The sequence below is a fragment of the Trichomycterus rosablanca genome, chromosome 5 (assembly GCF_030014385.1).
Source record: "Trichomycterus rosablanca isolate fTriRos1 chromosome 5, fTriRos1.hap1, whole genome shotgun sequence".
Lineage (NCBI taxonomy): Eukaryota > Metazoa > Chordata > Actinopteri > Siluriformes > Trichomycteridae > Trichomycterus > Trichomycterus rosablanca.
The window spans coordinates 7,383,630-7,409,799 of record NC_085992.1 but is presented as its reverse complement, the minus strand read 5'-3'; the positions used below and the strand labels follow the sequence as shown (position 1 = coordinate 7,409,799).

Below are 26,170 nucleotides of genomic sequence, written 5' to 3'. Positions count from 1 at the left end.
GAAATCTGCAGATATTGTAATTTGCGAAGTATAACGCTGCCCCAAATTCATTAGCACCACTGTGCCCTTAAAGACAGTGAACGCACAGTTTGTCTGCACCTCAGTGAGGTTACCAGTGGGTTTACGATTCCAGAGCATCTACTGTACATGGATTATCATGCTTTTCTGTATTTTCAGCATCGGTCATTGTGGATCAAAATGAAATCGCAGTTCTATATTGGTGCAGTCATTTCCCGGTTAGCTCGCAATTCCATTTATTTGTTGTATTAATTAGATTTAACAGCATTTAATGTCGTTGACCCAGTTACATATGTCCATGGAATGTACATGTTAAGCTAAGTGTCTTTATTTCAATGACTGGTACTTGTGCAGATGCTTCCAGCTTCGTACTGGAACGTTCCTCCACTGATCCTGAGCAGCTATTCATCTTGATCAAGGTGGATGCTCTTCCTTCTTTCTGATTCCTTCCTTTTTTGGCTTTTCAGATTTGTCCTGTTTAGCAGTCTGGGTACAAATCACCTTCCGTTCACATTTAGGACTTTCCAGCTGGTTTTTTTTGTGGTTTTTTTTTATATTCCAGTTTGTCCTCCCTATGTAGCAGGATCATCTTATCAAGTAGAATGTTTTACAATCAAGTTATGTAGCAGGAAAGAAAAAAACATTCACAGCATGAAAGACGAATCCAGAGTTCTGCTGTAAACAAGACGACCGTCTGAGTTCACGCCGAGCTTTAGCATTTATCAACAGGCTGACAGTTCAGCAGCTGACACTGAGTCAGCGTCGGGCACGGTGGGTACATCGTCCAGCCGACGTGCAACATGTTCTGAGCTTTTCCACAGCGGTCCTGTCCACTAGACCTCGATCTGAACAGAGTCCTGGTGCCTTTTGAGTTCATTCCCCAGGTTGACCTTCTCTGTGCGGGTGTGCCACACCAGGACCTAAAAATAAAAACATCCATAGTAAAACAGTATGAATAAAGACTTTGAAGGAACTGAAGAAATGAAGAGACAAAGAAAAGAAGGTCAGATTTAGAGAGGATTTTGACAGCATTAAGTCTCAGTGGTGCTGCTTCATGTTCTTCGTGTTCAAGGTCGGCGCTGTTGAACATGTTCGCTCCCCAGCCTATTAAACTGACTTCTCTTAATTATAAGTGAGACTAGACTGCAAGCAGGCTCGTATACGCTGTGAAAACAACTTCACTCAGGTGTGGCTCGTCACTTTCCAAACACATGCCACTGCTAACTGGCTTGCTTTGAATATGTTACGAGTAATTCGGTAGCTGCTAAAATAATGCTATGAGAGGCTGAGGATCAGTGTGTAGTACAGAATGGAAGACTTTGCAGACTAAAACAGCATATTACAGAGGATTTCTTACTACCTCTATTAAGTACAAAAACATATCAGCCATTGGCTCAAATTGAAAACTTGCACTAATATGATTATCTAGGGCTTCTGTCCTTTCTGTGTTCACTGCTAATAAAAAGCTCCAAATAGCAGCACATTAAAGCGCCTCTGTTATTGTTGTTTTTCTAATGCTATAATTATTGTATGGCTGTGCTCATTAGGCAGAAAGCAATAAGTGAACAGACAAGTAATAAGCACAGACAAAGGTTTTTTGTAATTAATAGGTAAACAGGTATTTCATTACTATAAAAATGTACATGTGTATAGGTTGCATCAAAATAAATCATGCTTTTAGATGTTAATTCTAGCAAAAATTATTCGTATGTAAATTGATTCTAAATTCATTCATGCCACAAGTACTGACTGACTGAAGACAAAAAATGCTTGTAATGCTTATTACCACAGAGATGCTCGTTTATAATTTGCACCTGACCATTTGTTGTATGGATAAATTTTTTAAGCAATATTTATATAGCTTAAAAAATTAATATATTACATACACCGACGACGCATAACACTATGACCACTGACCGGTGAAGTGAATAACACTGATTATCTCTTCATCACAGCACCTGTTAGTGGGTGGGATATATTCGGCAGCAAGTGAACATTTTTTCCTCAAAGTTGATGTTGGAAGCAGGAAAATGGACAAGCTTAAGCATTTGAGCAAGTTTGACAAGGGCCAAGTTGTGATGGCTAGACTGGGTCAGAGCATCTCCAAAACTGCAGCTTTTGTACCCCACTCTTGTTCCTGGCGACAGGGTTATGGGCGGCCAAGGCTCATTAATGCACATGGGGAGCGAAGGCTAGCCCATGTGGTCCGATCCAACAAACGAGCTACTGTAGCTCAAATTGCTGAAGAAGTTAATGCTGGTTCTGATAGAAAGGTGTCAGAATGCACAGTAATATTAGGATATAGGTCATAATGTTATGCCTGATCGGTGTATAAAGCAATAGCCTTATTTAGATTTAATTAATCAAGTTGTGTTTTACCTAAATTGTTATTAAGTTTCCCTAGGCTTTGCTTGATACAAATATAAATTCATATAGACAGTTATGTTTGTTGCTTTGTAAACAGATGAAAAACACTGGCTTGTTTCTTCAGTACAATGGTTGCAGTGTCTGCACTTTTGGGAGTTACTGATGGATTTTGTCTGTCTATATTTTGAAAGTTCCTAAGCTTTGTGTTTAGGATGTATTATTACTTTAAGGCTGATTGAGTTGCTGAGAGAAGGCGCATGTGTGAGAGAAATCATTTGATGGATTGTTTTGTGTGCTAAGCTCTCAGGCAGTGTCAGGCACGATGCTTTGGCACCCTTCGCCTGTCGCTGCCTGGCAGGAACTGAGTGACAAGACTGAGATGCATATTGACATTAATAACCAGAAGAGTCTCTCAACTGCGTCTGTAAATAAGCCTGGAAATGGCTCTCTCACAGTCTTAACTCTCTGCCCTCGTCTGACCTCCATCTCTCCTCGACGGTTATGCTGCCCTTCATTCGCTCGTTGTATTTCGCCGTCGCTCACCCACGCATCTCATCTCCTGATTGCTCAGCCCAGGAACTCACTAGCAATAGTCGAGTCCTAGAACCAGGCCCTTCCTGCTGAGGGGTATTCTGGGAGCTGCCCACGCTGCCTCGTCGGTGGTACAGCTTGCTCGGTGTCATGCTCCAGAAGAGATTTAAGAAAATACTCAGTTTGACCTTTTATTAAAATGAGTGAATGGGCTCTGCTTTGAGAGCAACTGTCATATGTGGCTATGATAATTAGCAAACTGAACCATGAAGCCCAGCACAATGAGCGCCTCGCCTTCAGCATGAACTTTATCTTTTCAGTGAAGATTTAATTGAATCTCGTCTATTAAAATGACTAGATTATATTCTATAGTTTGAAAAGCTTCTTTTTGTATAATCTGTCTTTTGCACCTCTATTCAGGTGCTCAGTTTAGAACACATTACTGTATGTCTGCTTGGCGATCTATAATACTTACACTTATGCTTTTAAGTCTGTTGTAATGAGGGCTTGAATATAGCTCTTTTGTGCTATGACCGATATTGATGGCACTGGACTGCGCTCCTGTAAGACGGGTGACTGGTGTTGGTGATTAGTGGGAATGTCAGCCTTGCTAACAGACACTATTAATAACCACAGTGCTGTTGCCATTAGGATAATTGGGTGATAATGATGATGGCACTAACTGTGACATGAAGGACCCAGAAAGAGGTGACTACACTGACTCAAGGCCAGGAGGGCCAGGAGTGCACTGAAAGACCTACGCCTACAAAAAGGCATTCCGATATATTTGGGAAAGATAGCTTCTTCTATTAAAAGTAAGGGTAGAAATGGCAACCTGTAACAATATATCAACACTGAGAATCTAATAAGGACTGGGGCCACCCTTCGGCTGTTTAGGAGCTTTAAAACTCCACAAAATGCTTCTTTAAATAGTCCATATTTGACAAGTGCTGCCAAAGCTGTTTTTCTTTAAACAGTAAATACTGCATAAAATAAATACCAACATTCTAACACATCTAATCCATTTAATATAATAGATTTGATGTGATAGAGGGCCGGGCTCTGTGCAGGCCACAGTTCTTCCAAACCAGTTCATCAAACCATATTTTTATAGACCTCACTTTCGTACTAGAATCAAAAAAACAATCCTCTGTAACTGTTGGCATAAAGTTGGAAGCATAAATGCCTTTAAATTATTGAGTTTATCCACCTGTCAGCAGTGGGAAAGAACTAAAGAGATGGTGACCAAAAGATAATGATTAATTGTTTTTAATTGTTTGTAATGTGCCTTTTACAAAAAATACTTTAATAAAACACTACGGAAAACACCACTTGGTTTCATATTAGAATCTCACTCACTTTCTTTACCGCGTATCCAATTTGGGTGGTGGTGGTGGTGGGGGGGGGGGGGGGGTGTAGTGCTGGAGCCTATCCTAGCTTTTCAATGGGTGCAAGGCACACAGTAACACCCTGGATGGGGTGCCAGTCCATCGCAGGGCAGACACACATACACACACCCATTCACCTATTGGGCAATTCAGTGTCTCCAATTAACCTGACTGCATGTTTTTGGACTTTGGGAGGAAACCGGAGCTCTCGGAGGAAACCCACACGGGACATGGGGAGAACATGCAAACTCCCAACAAAAAGGACCCGGACCACCCCGCCTGGGGATTGAACCCAGGACCTTATTGATGTGAGGCGACAGTGCTACCCACTGAGCCACCTACTATTAATTAATCAATTTATGGGGAAGCATATTTTTTCCTTATCAAAGGAAATTTGAATTCGTTGCTTTGTATAAGGAGACTAAGAATAATTAGTACATGAAATGGTGAAACACCTTGTCATGTCCAATGTTTTGTATAGTTTTAACTCATAATAGGTTACTGTACTGACCTGGGTGCAGTTGCGAGCTTTTGGCTCCAGCTCCTCCAGCTTGGTTATCTGTTTGAGAAAGTCCGACTCCTGCATGCCTGGCTTGGCTCCTCTCCTCTTGAACAGGGCTCGTGGGTTGGCAAGGATCACTTGCAGGTTCACTGCAAAGCCTTGGCATGGGGGAAATAAAGAGGACTGATTACATCAAACATGCTGTCACATTGAATAATAAACAGAAATACTACCACACAAAGCACTATGTATATACGTATATACCGTATATATACACACCGATCAACCATAACATTAAAACCACCTCCTTGTTTCTACACTCACATATAATCAGCTCCACTTACCATACAGAAGCACTTTGTAGTTCTACAGTACAATTACTGACTATAGTCTATCTGTTTCTCTACATACCTTTTTAGCCTGCTTTCACCCTCCTTCAATGGTCAGGACCCCCACAGGACAACTACAGAGTAGGTATTATTTAGGTGGTGGATCATTCTCAGCACTGCAGTGACACTGACATGGTGGTGGTGTGTTAGTGTGTGTTGTGCTGGTATGAGTGGATCAGACACAGCAGCCCTGTTGGAGTTTTTAAATACCGTGTCCACTCACTGTCCACTCTATTAGACACTCTTATCTAATTGGTCCACCTTGTAGATGTAAAGTCAGAGATCATCACTTATCTATAGCTGCTGTTTGAGTTGGTCATCTTCTAGACCTTCATCAGTGGTCACAGGACGCTGCCCACGGGACGCTGTTGGCTGGATATTTTTGGTTGGTGGACTATTGTTATGCCTGATCAGTGTATATGCTGCTCTAACACTAGACTTTTACTCTTACTTTAGTGTATTTGTTTCATGTAACTGCATGTGGTGGTGTTATATAGCCAAAAGTATTTGGACACCTGACCATCCCATTTGGACATCCTGTTTGAAAAGCAAATGTTGTATTAAAATAGTGACCTCTGTGTGTTTTTTTTAGCTTCACCAGCAGTTAAATACCTTTTGCTGTATAGTGTACAACAATCTGTAAATAGTTCCAGTTTTCTTTTTGACTAAGAAACCAAGAGTCTAATTAAAGAATAAGCTTCTAGTCAGATTGTAGTTTCTAGACAAATAAGTTAAATAATAATGCATTGTTTATGTGGAGGAATGGGCTAGCTCATGAAGTTCTTTTTAAGGCACTGTATCTAACTACTGGGGTCATTTTGAGATGTAAATATGGTGGATTGTCTGAACAAATCCCCTGTTTTGTGCTTTTTTTTATCTTTTATTTTGGTTTACTTGTGGCTTAGCTAAAGCCAGCTAGCTTTCTGTCAGCAACAAAGTCTCTTAATTGCAGCAGTGAGCCAAAGGTTTAGCTCAGCTAGCTTTGTCTCTGTGCTATAAGCAGAGTCGTAGGTATTATGCTCGTTTCTAATATCCTGCTGTGCTTTATTAATAGGTGATGGCCAGCCAGTTTCCCTCAGCTCATCTTGGCCTTTTTAAATACGTTGCCACATAAAATCAAAGACAAGGAAATGACTCTGATAAAGTTCAAAGAAAAGAGATTTGGTCCACTCTGGTTCTCTTGAAGAAATTCCCAGATTTAATACTATTGCAAAGGGATTGAAAGGTATTGTGTGTGTTCATTGTTTAGCAGCAGAAATGACATAAAGCAGAAAGCAAAATCACATTCTGCTAATGCAGCCCATCCATCACTTAAATACAGTTTGGCCTTAGTCATGTGTATAAAGTTAATCAGTGTGGTAGAAAGTGTCCACAAAATTAAGTCAAAGGAACATATTTAGGGCTCTAATAATAGAAAACACAGGATAAAAATACAATGTGCTCTAAAAGGCACTTAAACTGACAGTGCAGCTCAGTCCTTTATAAAAACATTAATAAAATATGCAACCACCTCCAGAGCCCAGGTCAAGTTGTCCATCTGCACTTATTAGAATGACTTCTAAGATACAGTTACTCATCATGGAGAGTGAATTATAAATGACTGCATGAGTACATAATGGTAATCATTTAGTTTTGTGAAGTTTGTTTGAGTTTTTTTTCTTTACAGTCTTCACTTTAGTGTTCGAAAACCTTGTGAGCTCTCTAAATAGACAACATTTTACTCCATCCTACGCGCACGCCTGAGAAGTAGGCTGTTCGAATTCCTAGATGCCTTAAAATGCTGTCTAGTAAGTCATCATAAATCTGAACGCTTTTTTAAAATGCATTTTCTCCCCATTTTCCTCCCGATGTAGCACACTCAATTTTGTCTTCCGCTGCTGAGAGATACCAGATTGCATCCAAGGAGAGCACTTCGCTGTACACGCCTCTCCCGACACGTGTACAGCCCTCCTCTTCTCGCCCCTGCATTCTGCACAGGCGTCTCTTTCGCCAATCAGGGTCCTTACACAGTGTATAAAGACCCACCCACACATAGTCCGGCCCCCACCCTGCAGATACGGTGGCCAATTAGTATCTGCTGCAGGCACTGCCAATTATGCCCACTAGATGGCGCCCAGCCGACCGGAGGCAACACCGAGTTTCAAACCGAGGAGTTGAGAAACTCGGTGCTAGTGTGAAAGCGGAATATCCCGCTGTGCCACCTGGGTGCCCTGAACGCTATTTTGACAGAATAACGAGGGAGCATCCAATGCTGCCTTAACGGTGAAGGCTATCCCAGCATTCAGTGCGGCACAACTTTTCTCACAGAAAAATAAAAAACATGGCGGACGGTGTGGAGAAACGAGTTATTTTCATACGTAAATAAATTCTTATTGATTTTTAATTTGTATAAACTTGCACAAGTGTCGTTTATTTGCAAATTCTGGCTTGTCAGTGAATTTAACCGTTTTCCGTACAGGAAAGGAGATGTTATGCCTAGTTCACACTACACGATTTTTGCCCTGATTTTCGCTCGGCGACTGGTCGGCGCTAGATTTGCCGGCTCGGGAGCAAATCGGCGTTCGCTCGGCGATCAAAACTCGGCTCTTAATCGCTAAGTGTGAACTACCCAACAACTCGATCCGACCGGCTCGCCGAGCACTCGGCGACCAGATCGAGATTTCTAGCATGTCAGATATCTGAATGGGTGTTTCCCGACTGGCAATGAGTGCTATGTCGAACAGCCAATGAGAACGCAAGATACAGCGTGAGAAGCAGGGGAGGAGTGTAAAAGGCTGTACAGGGGCTTAATATAGTTTATATCATAATACACAGGTGTTACACACAAGTTTTACAGTATTTCTGACCTTATCGTTCTCTACAAAACACCAACGTTGCATTGCAAAAATATTTATTAACCTCCAACTCACTACCCAACAACCCAAGCCAAATCCACTAAGATTCATTTATTTTTTCTCTTTGTTTTTACTTTGATCGCTCGCTACTTGTGCATTTTAGGACGTGGTATCATTAAACCTTTCGTCACATCTCGCGTGTGTTTTCGCAACAAAACGATATTTGGGAGAACACAGAAGCTCGCCTGCGATTCCAGTTGGTGATAGGTTGTGTAGTGTGAAATACACACGGACTGAAAGACTCCCGAGTGCAAAAGATTCAGTCATGTAGTGTGAACTGTACAGCGACCCGGCAAATCAGAAAGTCGTGTAGTGTGAACTTGGCATTAGTTGACATGCTAGCGTGTTGTGCCACCCCCATCCCATTGGTTTGAATGGCATGAGTAAAAACTGATGGAATCGCTATATAAGTAGTGCGTTCGAATAATCTGCCTTATAAGTCAATGACTTTTTAGAATCCTCTCTACTTAGGCAGCTGCCTATGTAGGCAGTAAGACAGCAAGGCAGCTCACTAGGCTTTCGAACACAGCCTTTAAATTCAGGTGTCTTATTCAGTCCTAGATTTTGATGTTGACATGTACAGTGTATCACAAAAGTGAGTACACCCCTCACATTTCTGCAGATATTTAAGTATATCTTTTCATGGGACAACACTGACAAAATGACACTTTGACACAATGAAAAGTAGTCTGTGTGCAGCTTATATAACAGTGTAAATTTATTCTTCCCTCAAAATAACTCAAAATACAGCCATTAATGTCTAAACCATCGGCAACAAAAGTGAGTACACCCCTAAGAGACTACACCCCTAAATGTCCAAATTGAGCACTGCTTGTCATTTTCCCTCCAAAATGTCATGTGATTTGTTAGTGTTACTAGGTCTCAGGTGTGCATAGGGAGCAGGTGTGTTCAATTTAGTAGTACAGCTCTCACACTCTCTCATACTGGTCACTGAAAGTTCCAACATGGCACCTCATGGCAAAGAACTCTCTGAGGATCTTAAAAGACGAATTGTTGCGCTACATGAAGATGGCCAAGGCTACAAGAAGATTGCCAACACCCTGAAACTGAGCTGCAGCACAGTGGCCAAGATCATCCAGCGTTTTAAAAGAGCAGGGTCCACTCAGAACAGACCTCGTGTTGGTCGTCCAAAGAAGCTGAGTGCACGTGCTCAGCGTCACATCCAGCTGCTGTCTTTGAAAGACAGGCGCAGGAGTGCTGTCAGCATTGCTGCAGAGATTGAAAAGGTGGGGGGTCAGCCTGTCAGTGCTCAGACCATACGCCGCACACTACATCAAATTGGTCTGCATGGCTGTCACCCCAGAAGGAAGCCTCTTCTGAAGTCTCTACACAAGAAAGCTCGCAAACAGTTTGCTGAAGACATGTCAACAAAGGACATGGATTACTGGAACCATGTCCTATGGTCTGATGAGACCAAGATTAATTTGTTTGGTTCAGATGGTCTCAAGCATGTGTGGCGGCAATCAGGTGAGGAGTACAAAGATAAGTGTGTCATGCCTACAGTCAAGCATGGTGGTGGGAATGCCATGGTCTGGGGCTGCATGAGTGCAGCAGGTGTTGGGGAGTTACATTTCATTGAGGGACACATGAACTCCAATATGTACTGTGAAATACTGAGAAGAGCATGATCCCCTCCCTCCGGAAACTGGGTCGCAGGGCAGTGTTCCAGCATGATAATGACCCCAAACACACCTCTAAGACGACCACTGCTTTATTGAAGAGGCTGAGGGTAAAGGTGATGGACTGGCCAAGCATGTTTCCAGACCTAAACCCAATAGAACATCTTTGGGGCATCCTCAAGCGGAAGGTGGAGGAACGCAAAGTCTCGAATATCCGCCGGCTCCGTGATGTCGTCATGGAGGAGTGGAAAAGCATTCCAGTGGCAACCTGTGAAGCTCTGGTAAACTCCATGCCCAGGAGAGTTAAGGCAGTTCTGGGAAATAATGGTGGCCACACAAAATATTGACACTTCAGGAACTTTCACTAAGGGGTGTACTCACTTTTGTTGCCGGTGGTTTAGACATTAATGGCTGTATATTGAGTTATTTTGAGAGAAGAATAAATTTACACTGTTATATAAGCTGCACACAGACTACTTTTCATTGTGTCAAAGTGTCATTTTGTCAGTGTTGTCCCATGAAAAGATATACTTAAATATCTGCAAAAATGTGAGAGGTGTACTCACTTTTGTGATACACTGTATGTATAAAATAGGGTTGAGAGTGTGCGTAAATACACTATCATGGCTGTATTATATTTTTAAAGAGCTTCTGTTTGGACAAACACTTGAGCCCTCTTCAGGTGAGAGTGTTACTTGAGGGCCATAACAAGCAGGACAGGACCTCAATCCCTGCTATTGTGTTTGCTCTATTTAGAAAAAAATTACTGGGAAACCTACATTTATTGCTTTTTGCTTTTGTTTTGATCCTGGTTTATTAGACCGGACTCCTGATGCCTAAACAATACCATAGAATCAGTGAGGGTTATTATTATCATTCTAATTCTATTTTTAGGTATGACTTTATGAGCCTTGACATTGATGCTACAGGTGGCTGAGCGGTAGTTAAGAGCATAAGCTAGGTAGGGAAAGTGGAGATACAGGAGCCAAACACTGATGGTAAGAGGAAGGGAGGAAGATAAACTGGAACAGCGAGAGTAGCTAGGTCGATGCAGTCTTATAATATCAAGCATTACTTAACATTGCTACATTCAGAAGCACTGCGGGAGCCTGGAGACTTTGGCTCTGCATTGCTATGTATTGCCGCCCTCGCCCTTGCTGTATAGCTGGAGCTGTGCCATTCTCTTTACCCAGTCGGTCTGCAGTACGTTAGCTCTGCCTCTCTGTATGGCTCAGATGTGTCAGCACCTTTTTGGCACGCCAACGTTTAATGTACTTTGTTACAGAATGCTGCTGTGCTGCTGTGGCAAAAAAAAAAGCATTAATTCAGCTAATTTCAACTGGAGCAAAGTGATTCACATGTCTACTGCTCCCTCACCTTGTTTTTATAGTTGTCATTAGTGAATTTGTTTTTTGAAGGAACATCATTAAGGAAATTAATTACGATCGTTCCCTAATTCTCAGAGACTCAGTGTCCTGTCAAATATGGTTGATTTATATACAAGAGCCATTCATTTCCAACATGCATTTGGAGCATAATGCATTCTTTGAGGTGTGATGAATAGTCGTTTGGAGGCTTCTGCATCAGTGCACTTGTGTGAGTACAGAGAAACAAACTGCACTAAAAAGTTAACTGTGCTTGTGGTCAAATTTATGCTAGCGGGCAAGCAGAGATAACAGTTTTTGGTATAAACAACCTGTGTGATGAACGTCCTACCCAATTTCAGTTATCGGCACATGCCAAAATCAGTAAGGGCAACACACTGTTGCAGACACTTATGTAAACAGACTAAATTCAGCATTAACTTTTGCTGATTGCCTGTTATATACTCATTAATCTCCAGTAACCACTTAGTCCTGATGATGCCTGCACTAACGCTACAGAATCAGTGGAGACTTGAGCTCATCTCTGAGACTAGTCGGGCAGCACGGTGGCTCGGTGGATAGCACTGTTGCCTCACAGCAAGAAGGTCCTGGGTTCGATCCCCAGGTGGAGCGGTCCGGGTCCTTTCTGTGTGGAGTTTGCATGTTCTTCCCATGTCTGCATGAATTTCCTCCAGGAGCTCCGGTTTCCTCCCACAGTCCAAAAACATGAAAGTGAGGTGAATTGGATATACAAAATTGTCCATGACTGAGAAGACTTGTGAACTGATGAATCTTGTGTAATGAGTAACTACCGTTTCTGTCATGAATGTAACCAAAGTGTAAAACATGACTTTAAAATCCTAATAAAACAAACAAACTGAGACTAGTCTCAAGTCAGCATCTCTTACGATCAAGTCTAAGTCATCACGTTGTCACATTTTAGTCCAGCAACGTTTACTGAATTACACTGTCTAGTTCTTTTTCTGTAAGGTTCTTTTGGAAACCTCATCTAACAGGGCCTCAGAGATAAAGAATGCTACCTCTAGTAACCACTTCATTTGAGTCACCTAAATAAGCTCTACAATAAAAGTTTCTTAGGATCTAGGACTTTTAATCATTTTCACCTTGCCCTATGTTATGCTTACATTTAAGCTCAAAGTTTCCATGTTACTACTTCAAGTTCTAGTTGTGGTCCTGTGATGGTCTTAAGAAAAGTCTCAATGACAATTCAGTTCAATTAATTGTTTTTTTTTTTTCCAAATGGGTCCACTATCCCCACACTTCTTTCTTTAAAGTCAAGCACTACCGATTGACTTCTCCTGTAGTATTTAAATTAAGAAGAGAATGTGCTCCCAGGGCAAGTGGGCTGTGTGAGTTACTGATCATTTATGTTTTACCTGCAGGTGTATTCTGATGAATTTCTGCCTTGACATGTCAGAACATACAAAACTATAGAATTTTTAAGATCAAGTGCATGTATCATAAATCAAAGTCAGGTCTGGATATTTAGGGACGTCAATGTCAAGTTAGTGTAAAGTCATAAAAATTACAACTTAAGACTTAAGTAAACTTTAGAAAGTCTCTGTAGGACGGATGTATGGATAAGGATAATCCAGGGCGGCTGGAACTCCTTTATTTGACATATATACATTTACACGTGTACATTTCCATGAAATTCTATATTCACATATACCAGCTTCTTTGGAAGTTGGGGTCAGAGCCCAGGGTCAGCCAATGTTCGGAGCCTCTGTAGCCAAGAGGGTTAAGGTTAAGCCTTGCTCAAGAGCCCAACAGAAGCTGCATGACAGAGCTGGAATTCAAACCCACAACCTTCTAGTTTCTAACCACTAGGCTACCACTGTCCTATCTGTGAAATGAGTCCATCTGGGTTCCCAGCATGCAAGCTTCAACCACCTGGACTGTGTTCCTCCCACATGGCAAGTTTTGTTCTGCAGATGAATCAGGTGTTACAAGCCCCCGTAACAACGTAGAATGAGTATAAGAGTCAGTAAGAAACATTGTGTCTCTTCAGACAGGCCAAATGCAAAACCAAAACAGAATTTCACTCATAACTGGTGTCTGTTCATAATAACTTGCAATTTTATTTTACCTAAAAGTGGCAACGCTATCCTGCAGTAACTAGTAATTAGCAAACATGCAACACCCCACTGATTAGCAAAATAGGTGTAACTAACTAAACCAAAATCTCAGGTTAGAGCCGAGAATGGCATATGATGGTGAGGATATCAAAGGATGGCATTTAGAGCAGAGTTCTGAAAGGTAAAAGCTGAAATTGTGCACGTTTATATTTAGACTCTGAGTATAACCTCTAAACCTTTAAATATGTACTTCTAAATGTGAGCACCTCCTGAACATGTATGCACTTGTGCACACATAGTGGGTGTTTTTCCAATGCAAAGATGCATCTAGCAGTCGGGTGGCACAGAAGAGCGAAGGAAATAAAGATGTGTTAATAATATTTAGGATTCAGGATTTAAGCACTGACCACTTTAGCACTTCTTGCAAGTCCAGCACAGAAAATATACACAAAAAAACTCACTCACTTTCTTAACCGCTTATCCAATTAGGGTCGCGAGGTGGGGGTGCTGGAGCCTATTCCAGCTTTTCAATGGGCGCAAGGCACACAGTAACACCCTGGACAGGGCGCCAGTCCATCGCAGGGCAGACACACACACACCCATTCTCCTATAGGGCAATTCAGTGTCTACTGCATATTTTGGACTGTGAGAGGAAACCGGAAGAAACTCTGCACAGAAAGGACCCAGACAGCCCCACCTGGGAATCGAACCCAGGACCTTCTTGCTGTGAGGCACACAAAAAAACTATAAAATGTAATTTGAATGTAGTATTATTACTAATATATGACAATATATTGTTCCTCCCAATCCATACTGGCTTATTGATATTAATATAGGGTTTATGATGTTTTGCTCATGCATAACTGTTCAAATAAGTAATACATTATTGTATTTAAAATGCTCATTGTTATTTTTAGGCTTTCTGGTAAATTGAATGGTCAAAGCTGACAGTGTTTTAGGAACATGTATCTTTTTCTCAAGGTCTTACCTGCCATGTCAATAGCAAAAGGTCGGTCTGCCTTCCAGCCTGTGTACCAGCCCACCACTTTGCCATTTTCTACAATGGGTCGCTCATATCTGCGACCCCCTACAAGTCCCACCGGCCACACTGATACTCCTTTTGTTGATCGCATCTAAAAAGGTGAAAGCACACAAGTCACCACCCACAATCAGGCTTATATAAATATAATGACATGTACTGTATGTTTAATAAAGAACTAGCATACAGTTGCATATACATATACACACGCTATATGGTCAAAAGTGTTGACCATATAGTGTGAGGAAGAGATTATATTATATCCTATTAAGCTTGTTGGACATCACATTTTAAAACCAGACATATTAAAATATAAAAGCATTTGATTGGATGGGCATTGATGTTGGTTAAGAAGCAGAGGGGCACCGTGCACAAGGTAACAGACATTAATGCTGGAACAGGAAAGGGTCTTCCGATATAACATATTTGCATTATTTTTGTTGGTTTACTGCTGCATGTTGTGAAAGCATCTTTTTGTTATTGAATTCTGTAGATGAGAGAATTTCTGTGGAATTGTATTACGCTGCATTGGCTCATTTTCAGATTAAATAACCTCATCCATCTACAGCCAGTCTGAAGCTGGAAAAGCAATAAGATCATTCACACCTGATGCTGCACACTGTTTATATTGCACCTTTTTTCTTCCGTTGTAGCTTTGAGCTTGTGCAAATTAAAATAAACCAAACAGTCTTCTTTTTACTAAAGATGAAAAGTGGAATGTGTAGAATTCAAAGAGTGTTAATGTATTAATTTATTATTTTACTCGTGCAGTCTGAAGAGGTGTTGAATATTTAATGGCTGTGCTATACATGTAAGCATGGCACATGACATTGTGAAGTGTTAGAGGCAGATGCCTTTGAGCTGAATGAAGCTTTGAAGCTCTGGATCCGATTGTTGCTGTTCTGCTCTAATGGCATTCCTCCACCTCCCTATTCCCATCTGCTCCAAGGGATTTTCAAAAGCTTCTCTGCCATAATGGGGCTCTAAAAATGGAACCCAAATCAAAGCCAGGGAGCTGGAGAACTCTCCAGCGCAATAAGGACAACAGTTTCTGCAGGTGCACAAGCACGTCTCTGAGTCACAAACTACAGCTGCGAAGACAGTAGCACATCAAGAACAGTTATATTCACATCACTGTGAGTAGTGTGTACAAACACAGAGCCAATTTGGCGTAGCAGGCAGTGGAAGGCGGTGCCTCATTTAAGGACTTTGGTTTTCTCCAACCTCCCAACAATATCCAGAAGGTGTATTGATTGCTAATATGTTCCTTTAGGTGAAGGAGACAAAAATACTAATAAAGGAGTACACATCTTTTGCCTAGTTGGATCAATTATTAACAGCAAACGATCCAGCACTCAGGAAATAAGACTCAAACTGGCACTTGGCAGAACAAGAATGAAGAAACTGGAAAATATGTAATGCAGAACTGTCCAGAGTATGATCTTCTCTGTGGTTGTTTATAAATGTGAAAACTAGACAATGAAAAAGTTGAACAGAAAGAGTATTGATGCCTTTGAACGTGGTGCTGGTAAAGCATTTTAAGAGAGCCCTGGTCATTAAAGAAGACAAACAAATGGATCTTTAACCAAATGACGTCTAACTAGAAACCCAGATAACCAAATTGAAGAAATTCTGGACACATTATGAGAGAAACCAATTTATTGGAAAACACACTTATGCTTGGAAGAGATAAAGGTAAAAGAGAAAGAGGACGGCCAGCAACAAGATGGATGGATCTGATTAGAGGACCAATATATGAGCCATTAAGAAAATTTTACCCAGCAATTTACACTTAATCATACAAAGAGTTTTGCATTTATCTAGAATTAGATTAGATTTCAAACACAGAGATCTCTTTCCCCCACATCATTCCCCTTACTGTGGCATTCCAAACTGGGGTCAGGTGCACCCTTAATTTGCCTTAATTATCCTTAAGGTCTGTCTAAAAACCCTGTTGGACTCTAATTTGGCCTTGGTCAGGGAGGTAAGAAAGAACCTAACCATCACACTAAAAGTACCACAGAGGTTCTGTGCAAAGATAGGAAAAGCTGATGGATGGGCAACCATCTCTGCAGCAGTCCATAAATGATGCATGTAGTGCAAAAAGCCTGGCTAGTAACATCCCTTGTATGAAACATGGTGGTGGAGGCACCATGCTATGGAAATGCTGCTCAGTTGCAGGGACAGGAGACTTGTAGGATTTAAAAGACTGCCAAATACAGGAACACCTTTGAAGAAAACCTCCTCTACAGTCCACACATACTCTGGGATTACCGTTCACCTTTAAGACAACAATGACCCAAAGCATACAACCATGTAAACAGTGGGTCAAGAAACAAAAGAGTTTCTACAAATTATTAAATAATTAGGCTGAATACTTTTGTAAAGCAGAGATTTTTTTTTATATTTTAATAACACAATAAAGTGTCCAAAAGCTTAGTGGGTCTGAATAGTTTCTGAATTCAGTGTAAATGTATGAGTGTGTGATGCCATGTGATAAATTGGTGCCTGGTTTAGGAGGTATTCCACCTGCGCATTTGAGTTTCTGGGTGAGGCTGAACACATTGTTGCCCCGACGAGGATAAAGTTGTTAGTGGTTCCAATTTCTCCAAAAACTGTCTAATGGGGTAAAGGTCAAGGCTCTGTTCAGGTCATGGAGATCACATCATATCAACCTTGTCAATCCATTTATTTATGGCCCTTGATTTGTGCTCAGGGGAATTCATGCTGGAACAGGAAACGTTGCCACAGAGTTGGGAGCATATACATGTATAATTTACACAAACAGATAGTTTGTAATTATAAGAATAAATATGCTACAGCCTTTAGGCCAGTAAATTAACATCTACGCAGAAGCATACAAAATGCATAATCTTTTCAAAATGTGTTTATAAAGAAAGGTGGGTGGAAAATCAAAATGTGTCTCACATAACAGAACTGATACAGTTTCCTAGTCATTTTTGAAATATCATAATGAAGGAGTTTCCATTTGTTATTATTGTGTCTGATGAAACAGAGCTAATATGACACAGACCGCTGTGATCCAAATCAAGCCTAAGATGTGTTACGCACTCCTGTTGAGCAAAGCTGCATTCATCATCAAACTGGCGTTATGTTTTGTACCTCAGGCCATGTATTACATCTACTCAGCTCTGTGTCCAGCTGTGTTCTAGGAAACTGGAATGAAAGAGTGGGAGGAGAAAAAACAGAACCAACAGTGATGCCATACAGTGTGTCATCTACTCTCACACAGCCTGTGGCGTTGAAACAATGGACCTGGAATGGGGTAAAGAGGGCAGTGCACTACTGTTATGAGTGCAGAGAGGGCAGAGCAGAGGGAAATGACAGGACAACAACTAAACCAAAGACAGTGATGTGCAGTGGATGTAGTGCCATTAGGTAGAAATTTGAGGGATGGGACCGTTTTTTTTTTTAATCATTTCATTTTTGTTGAGGCTGGTCTAGTTCAACAGGGAACCCTGGTTGCAAGGCAGGACAGGGCATCAAGAGGTGTTAAAATCTTAAATGCAAGTACTTCTAATCGCTAAGCACAGTTTTAATGCATTTTTAATACACCTTACCTCTATCATTAAAGGTATTTGGCACTACTGGAAAGCAAGTAAGCACATCAGGTCAGTTTTTGAGTCTGTTGATATCGTTACATTGATTTACTAATCAAAAGTTACTTTCATTCCTTCGCTAATGTAAACCTTTCATAAATATGGCAAATACTAAGAAATTCTGAAGTTCATGTATTAATATAAGATTTTTTCACTTCAGTTGTTATGCTGATTATATGATTTAAAGTCTAAAAAAAAAATAAAAAACTTTAGGCTTTTGGTCTCAGGCTTTTGGTCCCTATTCTGGTCATTTAGTCATAGCCATTTATTAAACTGTGGCACATCACCCTACACAGCAACAATCTGAACCTAGTTAGAATGTAAGCAGTAACTTTACTGAAATTTCAACTTGGTACATATTACTTCATCTTTTTTATTTACATTAGAATACCTTCTACTTTATGGTTTGCCACACCCTGTTTTATTTTTATTAGAAAAAACATCTATTTTATGTTTTCCCACAGCTTTTTATTTACATTAGAATACCTTCTACTTTATGGTTTGCCACACCCTGTTTTATTTTTATTAGAAAAAACTTCTACTTTATGTTTTCCCACAGCTTTTTATTTACATTAGAATAACTTTTAGTTTATGGTTTGCCATGCCCATTGTATTTTTTTAAGGAAAACTTCTACTTTATAATTTGCCACACCCTTTTTATTTACTTGAGAAAAACTTCTACTTTATGGTTTGACACATCCTTTTTTTACATTGAATTACTGCTGTTTGCCACATCTACTAAAAATAAAAGAATCAACATAAATGTTTTCCTTTATGGGTAAAAATAGAAAAGAATGTGATTTTTCCTAACTTAAAAACATAAATGAATAACATTAATTTGGCTTGAATAAGAACTAAATTAATATGATGTAGATCTAGTAGTGGCTACTACTCTTGGGACAGTGGTAGCCTAGTGGGTAGAGCTAACTGGAAGATTGGCGGTTTAAATCCAGGCTCTGCTAAGCAGCCACTGTTGGGTCCTTGAGCAAGGCCCTTAACCCTGTCTGCTCCAGGGGCGCCGTACGATGGCTGACCTTGCACTCTGACCCCAGCTTCCAAACAAGCTGGGATATGCGAAGAAAGAATTTCATTGTACTGTATACCTGTATATGTACTGTATATATGAAAAATAAAGTATATCTTCTTCTTCTTCTATCTCTAATCACGCTGATCAAACTTCCAGTACAACAGATAAGACTTTGTAACCATACACATAATTTAAACAAGACCTTTAGATGTGTATAGAGAATAATAACTTGTATCAACAATATAATGCAGCAATTTATATGTGTTTGTGAGTCCTTAAAAAGCATTAAAAGTGGATATTGCAGCTTTAGGCTAATGCCAAGTTCACACTACACGACTTTCTGATTTGCCGGGTCGCTGTACAGTTCACACTACACGACTGAATCTTTTGCACTCGGGAGTCTTTCAGTCCGTGTGTATTTCACACTACACGACTGATCGGTGATAGGGGGTTTCACACTACACGACCTATCACCAACTGGAATCGCAGGCGAGCTTCTCTGGTCTCCCAAATATCGTTTTGTTATGAAAACAAACGCGAGATGTGACGAAAGGTTTAATGATACCACGTCCTAAAATGCACAAGTAGCGAGCGATCAAAGTTTGTGCACGTAAAAACAAAGAAAAAATAAATGAATCTTAGTGGATTTGGCTTGGGTTGTTGGGTAGTGAGTTGGAGGTTAATAAATATTTTTGCAATGCAACGTTGGTGTTTTGTAGAGAACGATAAGGTCAGAAATACTGTAAAACTTGTGTGTAACACCTGTGTATTATGATATAAACTATATTAAGCCCCTGTACAGCCTTTTACACTGCTCCCCTGCATGTCTTCTCACGCTGTATCTTGCGTTCTCATTGGCTGTTCGACATAGCACTCATTGCCAGTCGGGAAACACCCATTCAGATACAGTGTATCACAAAAGTGAGTACACCCCTCACATTTCTGCAGATATTTAAGTATATCTTTTCATGGGACAACACTGACAAAATGACACTTTGACACAATGAAAAGTAGTCTGTGTGCAGCTTATATAACAGTGTAAATTTATTCTTCCCTAAAAATAACTCAATATACAGCCATTAATGTCTAAACCACCGGCAACAAAAGTGAGTACACCCCTAAGAGACTACACCCCTAAATGTCCAAATTGAGCACTGCTTGTCATTTTCCCTCCAAAATGTCATGTGATTTGTTAGTGTTACTAGGTCTCAGGTGTGCATAGGGAGCAGGTGTGTTCAATTTAGTAGTACAGCTCTCACACTCTCTCATACTGGTCACTGAAAGTTCCAACATGGCACCTCATGGCAAAGAACTCTCTGAGGATCTTAAAAGACGAATTGTTGCGCTACATGAAGATGGCCAAGGCTACAAGAAGATTGCCAACACCCTGAAACTGAGCTGCAGCACAGTGGCCAAGATCATCCAGCGTTTTAAAAGAGCAGGGTCCACTCAGAACAGACCTCGCGTTGGTCGTCCAAAGAAGCTGAGTGCACGTGCTCAGCGTCACATCCAACTGCTGTCTTTGAAAGATAGGCGCAGGAGTGCTGTCAGCATTGCTGCAGAGATTGAAAAGGTGGGGGGTCAGCCTGTCAGTGCTCAGACCATACGCCGCACACTACATCAAATTGGTCTGCATGGCTGTCACCCCAGAAGGAAGCCTCTTCTGAAGTCGCTACACAAGAAAGCCCGCAAACAGTTTGCTGAAGACCTGTCAACAAAGGACATGGATTACTGGAACCATGTCCTATGGTCTGATGAGACCAATATTAATTTGTTTGGTTCAGATGGTCTCAAGCATGTGTGGCGGCAATCAGGTGAGGAGTACAAAGATAAGTGTGTCATGCCTACAGTCAAGCATGGTGGTGGGAATGCCATGGTCTGGAGCTGCATGAGTGCAGCAGGTGTTGGGGAGTTACATTTCATTGGGGGACACATGAACTCCAATATGTACTGTGAAATACTGAAGCAGAGCATGATCCCCTCCCTCCGGAAACTGGGTCGCAGGGCAGTGTTCCAGCATGATAATGACCCCAAACACACCTCTAAGACGACCACTGCTTTATTGAAGAGGCTGAGGGTAAAGGTGATGGACTGGCCAAGCATGTCTCCAGACCTAAACCCAATAGAACATCTTTGGGGCATCCTCAAGCGGAAGGTGGAGGAGCGCAAAGTCTCGAATATCCGCCAGCTCCGTGATGTCGTCATGGAGGAGTGGAAAAGCATTCCAGTGGCAACCTGTGAAGCTCTGGTAAACTCCATGCCCAGGAGAGTTAAGGCAGTTCTGGGAAATAATGGTGGCCACACAAAATATTGACACTTCAGGAACTTTCACTAAGGGGTGTACTCACTTTTGTTGCCGGTGGTTTAGACATTAATGGCTGTATATTGAGTTATTTTAAGGGAAGAATAAATTTACACTGTTATATAAGCTGCACACAGACTACTTTTCATTGTGTCAAAGTGTCATTTTGTCAGTGTTGTCCCATGAAAAGATATACTTAAATATCTGCAGAAATGTGAGGGGTGTACTCACTTTTGTGATACACTGTATCTGACATGCTAGATATCTCGCTCGGCGAGCCGCTCGGATCGAGTTGTTGGGTAGTTCACACATAGCAATTAAGAGCCGAGTTTTGATCGCCGAGCGAACACCGACAAATCTAGCGCCGACCAGTCGCCAAGCAAAAATCAGGGCAAAAATCGTGTAGTGTGAACTAGGCATAAGCTATAACTCCCCAGGTCACATCCGGTACTTTGGCTGTCCCTGTCCAACCCCTGTGAGGTCATTACAACCAAACGTAAATAAGTGTACATTATACATGAAATACAGCTGCATTGTTTTATTTCAAATAGACTGTAGCTATTTTTCCAGTTTAAATAAATTTGTAGGTTTTTGTGTGTTTATACAACTTTAATGTGTTGGCAAACAGAGCTTAGGAGAGATGTGACTACTGTGAGATGTTAGCTGATACCCCTCAAAATTGTCAGCTCACGTTAAATAAAGAAAGATTAAGGAGAACAGATCGCTGTGTTTTGTACAGCCATTATAAGACTAAATGCGCAGAGAACTTGACTGATGCAGAGCAAACACTGACGTCTGAGGCATTGCTAGCTAAGCTGCAAAAGCAGCCAGGACTTATCCAGAGATGGAGCAAACAAGAGCAGTTTGTGATATCCAAAAAGGAAGTGAACTGAAAAATGACAAATAGCAACAGCACTTTTCATAAAGTTGATGATGCTACTATAAAACTCTGCACATTTTGTTCACAGTTGTTTTTGTGAATGTTGATTAAATATTGATTTACTGTTTTATTCTGCCTGCTTCACATTTTCATTGTCTAACTGTAACATCTTGTCTTACCAGTTGCAGCTTATCAAAATCCTGCAATTTACTGAATCTTTTAAAGGGATAAAATTCTTATTGATCTAAATTTAGTTCAGCATATTGGTTTGTCTCTTCACAACAGTTCCAGTTTCTCATGTGGTCTCTTGGGAAAATGAATTGCCTACCCCCCGTCCTAAAGCCATTAAACGTAAGCCATGCTCAGTCTTACAATGCTAATATCCACAAAACCTTTGGGCTCTGAAATCCCATGTATAGACTAAATGAATCACGGCTTACTGATTATCAGGCTGCTCACACATGTCTGAAGTTGACAGAGCAATTAAGCTGATGTTATTGCCGGGATCACACAGTTGTCCAGTTTCCCTTGAGGTATCAAATATGAGTCTAACAAGTGCAAGTCTTTCCCTACTCTATCAAACCGTAGCCTGATTAATTTTAAATGATAACAGTCTGCTAATAAAATGTGGGCCAGTTTAATCGTGTTCCGCAAGACGGGTCCATAAAAAACATTTTCTATGAAGGATTTTAGTAATTCAGGACATTTTTAATATGTCGTAGTTGCTCATATTAAGTAGAAAAATAATGTAATTTTTAGTTTGGTCATTAGAGAATCCCCGAGGTTAGTTAAAATACCCAGTTGACAAATACATTCATGTCCTTATATAAACCAAAAAAGACCATTTGTAAGCAGCTGCAGCGAGCCACCTAAACCTGTTATGTTTTTTTTTAACTTATCAAAATTTTAGACCCTGCCTAACATCTTATATTTATATTTCCCTCTCTTTTTCTCTGTAATTCATTCCCTCAAAGTCCCTACCTAATAGCTAAATCTCCTTTATCACATGACAACTACCAATCTAGGAGGTTGATGACTTATTGTCTCAGACACTCCTCCAGTTTTCAAACTGCAGCTCATGCAATTTAATTTCACAAATAATTGCCTTGTAGGAGGGTTTCAACAGACCCAATTTATATAAATAATATCACACACAATCTAAACTTTGAGTCACTCTAAATGACTAAATCTAAGGAAAATGCTATCCCAGAGAGCAGGTCTAATGATGCTCTGTCAGCTGATTGGCTGAGGCACTGTCAGTTTTTAAACTCACAATTTCACAGTCAAGCATGATAGAAGAAAGGATATTCCCTAAAAAGATGGAAGAATAATATTCATTTTGTATTGTTGATTTTATACACCTTATACACCAGCAGTGGCTGTGGCTGACATTTCCAATGATTTTCTCTCAATAATTAAAATGTGTTCATATATTTTTGACTATATTTGACATCCATGAACATCTCTGTTCAGCCTTTGTACAATTACTGTACTTTACAATGGTTTTACGACACAACACTGGTTTTTACCATGGTACTTTAGAGTAACTGATTATTGAACACTGAACCATGATACTGTGATTTCATAAATATATGTTGTAATACTACATTGTTACTATAATTTATATAGTAAGTACTATTACTAATTACATGTATAACCATGACACGGTGATTGAGGTGGCTTTATTGAGGTGTTGGGCAGCATGGTGGCACACCAGGCGATTCGTGCATTGCATAGCTCCAGAACTTTGTTTGATCTTTGGCTCTGGTCACTATGAGATATTTGATATGTTCTTCCTGCTTATGTGTGGGTTTTGCTTGGTACTTCGGATTTCCTATAAACTCCCAAAAACATAACAATAGGTGGATTGGCTATGCTAAATGACCCCAAGGTGTATGCCATTAAGTGAACAAGTACACTATACGGAAGTATTGGAACACCTTTCCTGATTATTAAGTTCAGATTTCAATTACACCCATTCCTATTAGATGTATAAAATCAGTGATGAATAATACATTATATGCCTCCAAAGGTAATTTCCCTATCCAGTATGACTATTTCCTAATGCACAAAGAAAGGTCAATAAAGATATGGTTTGACAAGATTGGTGTGGAGAAACTAACAGATTAGATAGATATACAGAGTCCTGACCTTAAACCAATTTATAATGTTGATTGCTATCAAGACCTTCTTACTGAACACTGTACTGAGTACTGTATTCCGTCTGTGAGAGCTCATTTCTATGTGAAAAAAAGATGTGATTTAGGGATCATTTATGAAGATGGGTCTTTGAATGCATGCTGGGAATAACTTATCTATAATTATAAATCAGATGCACTTCTGGGTAATAATATAAAGCTCAGGGGGAAGTGTATTGTATCATTCTGTGCATAATGTCAGTCTGCACCGGACATTTTAATGATGTCATCTATTTTTTTCATGTGAACAAAATATTAGAAATAACACCAAAATACATTTTCTGGTTTTCTGACAATATGCCTGGCCAAAATATACATTTTGACAACAGACAACAATACATTTTTATTGGTAAAAAATAACTGACTACCCCTGTGGACTTCTTTGTGCTGAAATCAAATAGGGCTAGTTTTACTGCACACATAAAGAAGGAAAGTAGCCTTTTGCCAAGGTTGAGAAGAAAACCCATACTGTGAACCAGACGTGTCTGAAAAGTCAGATAAAATGGGCTTAAAGGCTATGATCCTGCTCCAGCTCAGCCTTTTTAGTTTTAGTGACCACATGGACAAAGAAAAAGCAATACAATAGCTGGGGCTTTTGTACTATATTGGTGCATGTAAAGTCTTGTGTCTTGTGTCGTCTGTGGACATATGGGAGTCAAAATCTAATATGAACAAACCAAAAAAAGAAAGGATTCCTGATTAGGTGTCACACCAATGTGTATTAGTGCAGATATTACTGTAAGTAGAAGCTATTCCATCCCACATAATCGAATGCTCACATTAAGATTTTATGGTTTGGTCATACTTGTAGCCCAGTATGATCCCAAATTCCCACTTTCTGGTGTCATCCAGATAAGGACAGTCTTCCCTTTAAAGCCTGGTTCCTTTCACGGTTTTACTTTTTGGTTGTTTATAGGAGACTAGCCTTGGATCTCTGTAAAGCTACTTGTATTGATACATGTAAAATGATGTTTTCTATTAGCCATATTATTTTAAACCAGCCTAGACCTTTCATTATGATATACAGTATAATGATGTAACATTAGTGCAGTAAAATTACAATGCTGCAAAGATCTTACAATGGCAATTTCTGCTATTGTTATGACATAATGAACTATTATAACTATATAATTTACTGCTGCTGTTTAAACTGACATGGTTTATTCTGTTTAAGCAGGATAATGCCATAAAATTCGTATAGCTGTCTGCGCAAGTTTAAAAGTGTGTACCTCCTCGAACAGCTCCAGGCTGTAGGTGTTATCATCATCAGCGAAGAACACCACGCCGGTGTTGGCGGTGGTGCGGTGCGCACGGAGCCAGCTGAGCGCGGCGTTCCTCTGCTCGGTTGCGCGCGGCATGCCGATGCGTTTATACCTGCGCGGAGTGAACACATGCAGGTGCGTGTACGGGACGCGGCAGCGCGCCAAGAAGCGCGTCACCAGCTCGGTACGAGTGCTCGAATCCTCCACTACGATCCAGTGAAAGTGCGGAACCTGCCGGAAGGTGTTAGCCAGGCGGGTGAGCTCGGCTTTCTGCACAGCGCGGCTGTAGGTAGGAGTGATGGCGTAGATGAGCGGCGGCGCGGCGGTGCGGTTGCGCGTCTGTGGCGCTGTGTCCCGCCGAGTTGCACTGCCCAGCCGGGACAGGTACGAGTGCGCCGTGTTGCTCACGGTCGATCTCTTCGTGTCGATATCGATAACGATGATGACGATCAGCACCCACGGAAGCAGGATGAAAAAGCGGCTGAAGAAGACGGATTTCATGCTGCTGAAGTTGATGCTGCGGAGATGCTTGATCACCAATCCATGGCATTCAGGAGATGAAACATAGGCAGGCAAATTTTAACAGATGAAACACAATCAATCATTTTGTTATCTTCTTATACACATCTTCAAATCATAAACCACAATGA

At 40.7% G+C, this 26,170-nt stretch overlaps 1 protein-coding gene across 1 annotated transcript; it reads right to left on the bottom strand.

Annotated features, from left to right (window-relative positions):
- b3gat2 (beta-1,3-glucuronyltransferase 2 (glucuronosyltransferase S)) lies at positions 1–26,057 on the bottom strand. The gene is made up of 4 exons (XM_062994800.1): positions 25,488–26,057; positions 14,181–14,325; positions 4,816–4,964; positions 1–938 (listed from the first exon to the last, which is right to left on the bottom strand). The coding sequence occupies exons 1-4, from the start codon at positions 26,019–26,021 to the stop codon at positions 852–854; spliced, it is 915 nt and encodes a 304-aa protein (XP_062850870.1). The 5' UTR covers positions 26,022–26,057; the 3' UTR covers positions 1–851.
- Positions 26,058–26,170: the final 113 nt, after the last annotated feature.

Excerpts from the sequence above, each read along its gene's own strand:
- b3gat2 (XM_062994800.1), bottom strand. The coding sequence starts at position 26,021 with ATGAAATCCGTCTTCTTCAGCCGCTTTTTCATCCTGCTTCCGTGGGTG. Across the intron at positions 14,326-25,487 it reads GCCTGGAGCTGTTCGAGGAG|ATGCGATCAACAAAAGGAGT; the intron begins GTACACACTTTT and ends TCACCTTTTTAG. Across the intron at positions 939-4,815 it reads AAGCTCGCAACTGCACCCAG|GTCCTGGTGTGGCACACCCG; the intron begins GTCAGTACAGTA and ends TTTTATTTTTAG.